This window comes from Puntigrus tetrazona, chromosome 4 (genome assembly GCF_018831695.1).
Source record: "Puntigrus tetrazona isolate hp1 chromosome 4, ASM1883169v1, whole genome shotgun sequence".
In the NCBI taxonomy this organism is placed as follows: domain Eukaryota; kingdom Metazoa; phylum Chordata; class Actinopteri; order Cypriniformes; family Cyprinidae; genus Puntigrus; species Puntigrus tetrazona.
This window is the reverse complement of record NC_056702.1, coordinates 24,249,788-24,259,516: the sequence shown is the minus strand read 5'-3', so window position 1 is coordinate 24,259,516 and position 9,729 is coordinate 24,249,788. Positions and strand designations below refer to the sequence as shown.

The 9,729-nt window shown below is 40.4% G+C and overlaps 2 protein-coding genes across 5 annotated transcripts in view; both read right to left on the bottom strand.

Annotated features, from left to right (window-relative positions):
* Positions 1-6,850, bottom strand: LOC122342333 (zinc finger protein 239-like). The gene is made up of 3 exons (XM_043236124.1): positions 4,527-6,850; positions 3,280-3,490; positions 1-1,019 (listed from the first exon to the last, which is right to left on the bottom strand). Exons 2-3 carry the CDS (start codon positions 3,440-3,442, stop codon positions 1-3), a joined length of 1,182 nt encoding a protein of 393 aa, XP_043092059.1. The 5' UTR covers positions 3,443-3,490; positions 4,527-6,850.
* A 138-nt stretch (positions 6,851-6,988) lies between these two features.
* Positions 6,989-9,729, bottom strand: part of LOC122343090 (gastrula zinc finger protein XlCGF7.1-like) — a 7,754-nt gene continuing 5,013 nt past the window's right edge. For 2 of the 4 annotated variants that reach the window (XM_043237410.1, XM_043237409.1), the window contains one exon: positions 7,970-9,695. Coding sequence is in view for 2 of the 4 variants with exons in the window: in XM_043237411.1 (XP_043093346.1) it covers positions 7,120-7,820; positions 9,402-9,528 (828 nt within the window). In the remaining 2 variants the exon portion in view is untranslated. Of the gene's footprint in view, positions 9,696-9,729 lie in introns of those variants that run through there. The other 2 variants (XM_043237411.1, XM_043237412.1) reach the window with 2 other exon arrangements.

Genomic DNA, 9,729 nt, shown 5'->3' with positions numbered 1-9,729 from the left:
CTAATGCAATGTTTTAATTGGACTCAGAACTGAATTGTCTTTCTTCTGAGGAATGTGCAGATAACTGTTAAAATTGCCAATTTGCTCAGTGTGACAGGAATGAGTTTTCCAGTGTCGTTTCAGGTCTGTGTGATACGTGAAGCTGGTGTCACACTGAGGACACTTGTAAGGCTTCTCTCCAGTGTGAATTCTCATGTGAATCTTAAGATTTCCTTTAGCCGTGAAGCTCTTTCCACACTGAGGACAGGTGAAGGGTTTCTCTCCGGAGTGAGTTCTCATGTGATTCTCAAAGTTTCCTTTGTGTGAGAAACTCTTCCCACACTGCTGACATATAAAACAGTTCTCTCCCGAGTGACTCTTCATGTGAAGATCAAGGTGTCCTTTACACCTGAAACTCTTTTCACACAGATCACAAACAAACGGCTTCTCTCCCGTGTGAATTGTCATGTGATCATTGAGGTACTTCTTCTGTTTAAAACTCTTTCCACACTGAGAGCAGATGAACGTTTTCTCTCCGCTGTGAATTCCTGTGTGAAATGTAAGATTTTCCTTTCTTTTGTAGCTCTTCCCACACAGTTCACAAGTGTAAGGTCTCTCTCCAGTGTGAGCACTCATATGATATTTAAGATTTTCTTTTCTTGTGTAGCTCTTCCCACACAGTTTGCAGGTATAAGGCTTCTCTCCAGTGTGAGTTGACACATGGGAATTAAGATGCCGTTTCTGTTTAAAACTTTTTCCACACTGAGAGCATTTGAATGGCTTCTTTGCATTGTGAACATTTCTCATGTGAACATTAACACTTAGTTTTTTTGGGAAACTCTTTCCACACAGCTTGCAGGTGTAAGGCTTCTCATCAGTGTGAACTCTCATCTGGAATTCAACATATCTAGTTTCTATTTTTTGAGTCGGAGAATAAGAAAAAGATTTTTCCCCAGACATGACATCCTGACATTTGTCATAATGATTTTTCTTTTGAATTGCATTCAATTCTTGATTCTCCTCTTTCAGCGTCATCAGGTCTAGGGTGAAAAGAAACAAAAACAAGTTAACACTAGTTTAACAGCACCGAGAAATGAAAGCTTTTAAAAAGTAAAACTTTAATTTAACTAGAAATTTAACCACTAGACTCTACAACACAAATTCCGAAAACATTGAGACGTTCTTGTAAATTTTAATAAAATGAAAACTAAAAGACTTTCAATCACATGATCCAATATTTTATTTACATCCATCCAGCCGCTTATCTGCATCCCAGGGCCTTCTCCCAGTGGGACATGCCCGGAACACCTCCATTGGGAGGCCACTGGGAGGCATCCATCCTTCTCTCACTCGTGAACAAGACCTCAAGATACTGAAACTCCTCCACTTGAGGCAGGAATTCTCCACCAACCTGAACGGGGCAAGCCACCCTTGTCTGACTGAGAACCATGGCCTCAGATTTGGAGGTGCTGATTCTCATCCCAGCCACTTCACACCCGGCGGCAAACCGCCCCAGTGATTGCTGTAGGTCCTGGCCAGATGCAGCAAACAGGACAACATAATTCATAGAAATTCTGTCCATAAAAATAATGAACAGGAGCGATAATAAAAGGCAGCCCTGCCAGAGTCATGCACCGGGACCAAGTCTACAGGCAATGTGGAAGGTCTTCGCCCAAATCCACACAGCACATGTTGACTGGTTGGGCAAACTCCCAGGAACCCTCCAGTACCCTTAAAAGGGTATAGAGCTGGTCCAGTGTTCCACGTCCAGGTCAAAAGCCCCATTGTTCTTCCTGAAGCTGAGGTTCAATTATCGGATAAATTCTCCTCTCCAGTACCCTGACATAGAGTTTTCCAGGGAGTCTGAGGAGTGTGATCCCCCTATAGTTGGAGCACACCCTCCAGTCCCTCTTCTTAAACAGAGGATCCACCACCCCGGTCTGCCAGTCCAGAGGCACTGTCCCCCACATCCACGTGATGCTACAGAGGCGTGTCAGAAAAGAGAGCCTGAAAACATCCAGGGACCTAAGGTACTCCAGGCGGATCTTGTCCACCCACGGTGCTTTGCCACAGAGAAGCTTCTTAACTACTTTGGTGACCTCAGCCAGGGTGATGGTCGAGTCCTCCCCTGGGTCCCCGGCCTCTGCTTCCTCAGTGGAAAACACGTTGGTGGGATTGAGGAGATCCTCAAAGTATTCCTTCCACCCCCCGACAATGTCCCCAGTCGAGGTTAGCAGGTTCCCACCAGCACTGTATACAGTGTTGGCAGGGCACTGCTTCCCCTTTCTGAGGCATCGGACAGATTGCCAGAACTGTCCAATAGTCCTGTTCCATGGCCTCACCGGACTCCTCCAACCAGGCCCGATAGGGCTCCTTCTATAGCTTGAGGGTATCCCTTACTTCTGGTGTCACCACCTGGTTCGGGGGTTGCCACCATGACATGCACCGGAGACTTCACAGCCACAGTCACGCCCCTCCAGTGTCACTAGCATCATCCACGTGAGCATTGAAGTCCCCAATCGGAGGAGTTTCCAGCACCCCTCCCAGGGAACCCAAGAAGGCGGGTACTCTACACTGCCATTCGCCCCGTAGGTACAAATGACAGTGAGAGTCCTCCCCCCAACCTGAAGGCGCAGGAAGGCGACCCTCTCGTTCACTGGGGTAAACACATGGCGGCTAATCTGGGGGGGCTAGCTCCAGAATCTCTGTTGTGTCCTGAGGGTGAAGACTCATTTAAAATAGACAGTTTCAAAGCTGCACATTAACTACTGTCACACATAAACTTTTTTCTTCACTTCTCCATGAAGGGTGCCATAGCGGCAAGTGACTTCCCGTAGAATGCTTCGAACTTCAGTTTCACTCAAATGTCCTAATATGGATTGCAAATTGCCAAAACTTGCGGTGTGAATGTTTTCGGTGTTGAACCAGATGAATAACTGACAGGCTTTTGCTGCAGTTCTATAGATGTTTTTTTTGATACAAGGTTAAAATTTAACATTATTATATTATATATATACACACTAATAAACACTACATTTATTATTAATCTTTGTTAATGTTAGTTAAAATAAATATAGTTGTTCATTGTCTGCTCATTTTAGTTCCTGGTGCATTCATTTTAACAAACAAACTTTTAATAATGCATTAGTAAATGCTTAAATTAACATTAACTAAGATTAATTAATGCTGTAGTATTGTTCATTCTTAATGTTTACAAATGTTGACTAATAACTCTTATTGTAAATTGTTACATATGGAATTATTTTATAAAAAAAGTAGACATTTGAGAATGAAACCAACCTGTTTGTTCTTTAATATCTTCATGTTTAGCTTCTTCAATCTTCACGTCTTCACTCTCATGTTTGATAAACGTCTTCTCTGTGTGTTCCTCGGTATCTTCACACTTGACAGAAAATGCTTTTTCAATCTTCACATCTTCTCTCTCCTCTTTAATAAAGGCCATCTTTCTGACAGTGACGCATGGACCTCGGTCTCTTCAGCAGGTCTCTATCTGTGTGATTGAGATGACAATCATCACTTCATATCTATGCGTTTCTAATTTTACATTTATCATGCACTGGGCCAAATTATAGATAGGGTGGTGAGTGGACTCTGATTGGCCAGTAGTGTTAATATTACTGACCAATGACAGCCCGGTATGAGGGAGAGAGTCGAAGATGATTGGTTGCCCACACATAAGAATTATCCAATAGCATAATTTAAAATTATTTGCAAACAAAGGAAGGAAAATAAAACTTTTTGCAGTTCTGAAATATATAAATACAGGTCTATTAGCTTTATGAGCAAAAATGAATGCTATTTTACAGGTACTAAGGAAAAATCGAATGTGATGGCGGCAGCAGGTTGTTGTCCTTCATCAAGCTCGCTTCAGCTTCTACTCTCTCACCTTTATTTAGGTTAAACATATAACTGAATATTGTTAAAAGCATAAAGCGTCTATATATTGTGTCTGAAACACGTCGTGCTGCTTGACTTTCCACAACACCTGTGTATGGTACAGCTCTGCTCAACGGTAACTGCTCACCTTTACTGCTCTGGACGAAGCATTTTCTGCCTCTACAGTAAGACTGCCTTTCCAACATATTAGAAAACGGTAGACTCAAGGTAAGACTTATAGATCAAGGACGTAAGAGTCTTATCCATGTGAATTATTTGACAAACTGCAAAGACACAGTTGTGATAATACTCATATTGTGATGAACAGTATTCTGAATGTATTAGGATTTTTGTCTTAACACCAATAAACAACATTTTTGTGTATAAGTAATTTATCAGAGCATTTAATTGAACTGAATCTCGAGTGGTTATTAAAAGTTGTGTCACCCTATCTTCAGTGTGTTTATGATGAACCTGAATGAGACGCTTCTGTTCTGTTATTCGTGTATGGGTGCGTTTTACTTAAAAAAAGATGCTATTCGATGTTTTAAAACACTGCGTTACAACATGCAATTCATTCCAAGTTCTCTATAAGACTGTCTGAGGAGTTAGTATCGATTTAAACACTTTAAAGGATTGAAAACACAAACCTTTCTGCAGCTGAAACAGACGCAAGAACGCGTCGCCGCCTTATGACGTCATGTCGCCGCGCCAAAATAAAAGTCCCGCTCACCCGAAACAGAAACTCACACAGAGAAAACATTTATAAGATATGCTTTATCTTAATACTGCAACTACAGAACCTTTGTGATGTTCTCAATCACGAAGAAACCCTGATCTTGATCTTCATATTACATTAAAACGGAAAACAATTAATTTAATGATTTAGGTTGAATATTAAGTTTGTGGTTGAAGATAGATCTATTGTTTAATTGAATTAAATGACAGACTATATATACATTTAATTCCAATGGTCAACAGAAGGGCAATAACTGAAATGACAGCACACTCAGCAGTTCCTCCTCCTTATCTGAAGAGTGTTCAGTACGTACAAGAAGCAGAAACACTAACTCTCTCTTTTTAGCTCTTGTTCTTGACTCTCACAAGCTGCTTTTCTTTAACAGTTTTGTAGTCAGCATACATCAATAAAGCAGTTAAATGATTTTTGATTGAGTGTTTCAGTACTACTCAATACTGGTCAGTCGTGACTTGTATTTAAAGTAACGGACCAGTGAATGAAAGCAATAGTATTATGTGGAATATCTGATAAACTGGTAGCACTTTAGTTTACAGTGTGTGTACTTCCACTACAAATTAAGTATAGTAATGTGTCTTATTAGTTACTGTATGTAAGTGACCATTATTACACACACTTTTAGGCAGGGGTCGTAGAATTAGGGGACACTCCATACTGATATCACATTATAGTCCTGCCCGTCCTGCTGCGTTCACTTAGTCATTTACACTATCTGACAAGTTAAGTGCTGGTCGTCTGGTCAGAGGAGAACTGGCCCCAACTGAGTCTGGTTTCTCCCAAGGTTTTTTCCCTGTAATGGATGGGGTTTGGTTCCTTGCTGCTGTCTCCTAGTGTCGCTGTTTGCTTAGTTGAGGACACTTCATTTCTAGCGATTATCATCAATTTGATTACAGAGACCGTCTCTGCAGTTAATTTTAAACAATTACAAAAATGAGTGTTTAATCTTGTCACTGTACATTACTATCACACAGTTCTCTTATTTGATACTGTGCAGTGCTTTGATACAATCTGTATAGTTGTAAGACTTTTCTTATCAAAATTTTTATCAAATTTGATGCCTGCTACAGGTCTCAAAAATTTGGCAACAAGGGGCTGAAAAAGCAAGAAAGTTTGAAAAGATTCAGCTGGGAGAATATCTAGCAGCTAATTAAATTAATTTACATTTGGTCTGTAACGTGATTAGTTATAAATGGGATGTCTTAGAGAAGAAGCATCTCTCCGAAATAGGTTCTTTAGTCTGTGAAATAGTGTGTAAAAATACTTTAAAAACAATGTTCTTCAAGAAATCTCTGTGTAAGGGACAAGGCTGAAGATCTTTGTTGGATGCTCGTGGTCTTCAGGTCTCAGACGACACTCATCACATGATTCAGACATTACTGGATGTCCAGGAATACTTCCAGAAACCTCTGTCTGTAAACACAGTCCTCAGAGTCATCTGCAAAAGACAACTAAAGCTCTATCATGATAAAAGGAAGCTAAATGTGAACACGGTTCAGAAGCTTGTTGTGTCCTGAGGGTCAAGACTCAAAGTGGGAAAGTCTTCTATGGTCAGATGAGTCCCAATTTGACGGTCTTGTTAGAAATCACACACACTGTGTTCTTCGGGCTAAAGAGGAGAGATCTTCAGTGTGTTTCAGTTGAGTTCAGAAGCAGTATCTCTGATGGTATGGAGGTGTATAAGTGTATACCGTACAAGCAGCTTCATGTTCTGGAAGAAGACACTATGAATGCTGAGAGGTATATAAAGGTTTTAGAGCAACATATGCTCCCCTCCGGATGACGTCTATTTCAGGAAGGTCTTGTGTATTTTAGGAAGACAATACTAAACCACACACAGCAGATATTACTACAGCATGACTTCACAGAAGAAGAGTCCAGAACTGAGCTGATCTGCTGCAGTCCAGAACTTTCATATAGAGAACATTTGGCCCATCTTTAGACAAATAAAAATATGTCAAAGACGACCACAAACTCTTCAGCAGCTGGAAACCTATATGAGTCAAGAGAAGGACCAAATTCTAACACCAGAACTTCAGGAACTGATAACCTTGAAGCCCAGAGGTCTTTGAAGCGGCTGCGCTCCAGGACCCCAGTGCTGCACCACGGTAAACATCCACGTCACAACTATACTGAGCCCGAAAAGTGGCATCAAATTTGAAGTTTAATTTCTGTACATTCTCTGTTTTAATTTCAATATTTTTTGTTATCTATGTTCCATTGTGAATAAAAGTTGGGCTTGCAAGTTTAGAAATCTGAATTTTATTAGTTTTATAGAGAATGTCACTGTGATCTTTCCTGACATAGCTGTAATAATTACTAAGATGGCACATTCAGATGGGAATAAAATCACTGAGCTCTAGTAATACTTTATTGCACCTCTCCATGTAAAACTAGTCCTGTCTAAATAGGACTCAACACATGAGGTTTGATACGAATGTGTTCATTGATCTGATCTCAACTCAATCATCTTTCTTCAGAGGAAATGTTCAGGTGATTGTTGTAACACTATCTTCCTCCGTGTGGCATGAAGTTGGGAAACTCTCTCCAGAATGAGTCTGCATATGACGCTTGAGGTTTGTGTGATGCGTGAAGCTGGTGTCACACTGAGGACACTTGTAAGGCTTCTCTCCAGTGTGAACTCTCATGTGAGTCTTAAAGTTTCCTTTAGCCGTGAAGCTCTTTCCACACTGAGGACAGGTGAAGGGCTTCTCTCCGGAGTGAGTTCTCATGTGATCCTCGAAGTGTCCTTTGTGTGAGAAACTCTTCCCACACTGCTGACATATAAAACAGTTCTCTCCCGAGTGACTCTTCATGTGAAGATCAAGGTGTCCTTTACACCTGAAACTCTTTTCACACAGATCACAAACAAACGGCTTCTCTCCCGTGTGAATTGTCATGTGATCATTGAGGTACTTCTTCTGTTTAAAACTCTTTCCACACTGAGAGCAGATGAACGTTTTCTCTCCGCTGTGAATTCCTGTGTGAAATGTAAGATTTTCCTTTCTTTTGTAGCTCTTCCCACACAGTTCACAAGTGTAAGGTCTCTCTCCAGTGTGGAGTTTGGGTTTTCTAGTCGATGAGTAAGAACTAGATTCTTCTCCAGTCATGAAATCATTATGTTTGTCAAACTGATTTTTCTCTTCTATTACTTTGGATTCTTGTCTATCCTCTTTCAGCGTCATCAGGTCTGGAGTGAAAAGAAACATAAAACAAGACAACACCAGTTTAAAAGCACCAAGACGTGAAAGCTTTTAGACAGTAAAACGTCACATTTAACCACTAGATTATACATCCACTAAACAAATAAAGCACCTCTTAAAATAAATCAAACATAAATCAGGATCAGGCAGTTTATTTAATTTCAATAATTTGATATAAACCTTGACGTAAACTACCGCCAAAGATTTATGGGAGCAAGCAAATATTTGTGTTAATCTGTAGCTGGGGAGTTAACTATTAGCTTTGTCAACTATATGTTCAAGTTACATTTGGGCATTTACCAGAGTCTACCAAAAAATCACTAATTAAGACAACAGAACCAATCAAAACCAACAAAAGAGCAATAATATGCAGTAATAGTGACTAACGTGAGTCTATTGCATAAGTATTAAAACCCTTATCTGACGTTACCCTATGGCAAATTAATCTGAATGGATATGATTTGGAAACGCTCACACATCTTAATAAAAAGTCTAAAAGCTAAAAGAAAAAAAAGCTGTAGAGCTCAGAAACAGCATCAATCTGGTGAAGATCTGGCCTTTTGGCCAAACTGAGCAATCGCTGGACTTGGGTTGGAGTGGTGCCTAAGAAGCCGATGGTCGCTCTAGCTGAGCTCCATCATCATATGTAGAGATAGAGAAACATACACAAACATTTGCAAAGGAGCACCTAAAGTGCCCTCAGACTCTGAGAAACAATGTTCTGTGGACGGATCAACCTCGATTTCAAGCCTCTTGTTAGAAAGGAGACCTGCAGAGTTGTCTTCTTAAACGTTCCTCAGATCTCTACTAACAGGCACTCGACACATCAGTAGCAGGGTTACATGCTGACTTCTCCCAGCAATCGTCTCTGACGTGAACAACAGTGTGATGACGCACAAGACTCCAGGATCATCATCCCTTTGGTTTCCCACATTCCTCAGAAGAGCTTTTATGTTCAACAGAAACACTTGTAAATGACAACTTTTAGTTTTTTCGAAGAAATAAATAAATAGCTTTTAAGTTAATAAAATGAGACACAAAGAGAAAAATAACGCACTACTTTTGGCACCTCTACTTACCCTCATGTTGTTCCAAACAAATAAGGGGTATGAATACTTTCGCTAGACACCGTCCTCAGCATAGCTTTGGTGTTTTGGACAGAAGCTCAATCACAGAAATTAATTTTCTCACAGGTTTGATGGTCTTGTGTGTGTGTGTGTGTGTGGCGTGAGCACACACATTTGTATAATATTATGTGATGCTTGGAAATGAACATTTTTATATGTATGTCTTTTTATATGACGCTAAAGCAGAATGTGGCTAACCTGATAGCTTGGTGATTATAGTTCACATTTATATCCATGTGCGTGAACCAAAAAATTACACACAAACAGCAGATTCACCGTTTCTGATGTTAGCAAATAAACATTTTCAGAAGAGGAGATCTTTGTGATTGGTTAGCTGTCCTGTCAATCAAATACTGGAACATTACTTCATTGTGCGCACACTTCCGTTAAACTCTACCTCAGAAAATAATATCCAACTCTTCCAGAAAGAGTTAAACCAACCTGTTTCTTCCATCTTCACGTCTCCTCGCTCCTCTTTAAGAAACGATATCTCCGCTCGTTTCTCCTCAAGATCTTCTGGTTCATCTTCGATCTTCACGTCTTCTCTCTCCTCCTTGATAAAGGCCATCTTTATAACGGCGCCTCGGTCTCTTCAGCGAGGGTTTGAGATGAGAATAAATATCTGATCTTGATATGAGGACTCCTTCACTTGAAGGGATCCTGTCTTTTATCCCGTGTACGGCCCAGACCGACGAATCCTTGAGAGCTCCATTCGTTCTGAGGCTTTCTCTAGTTCTGTGTACAATTATAAAGTGACACAAAGGTAAGT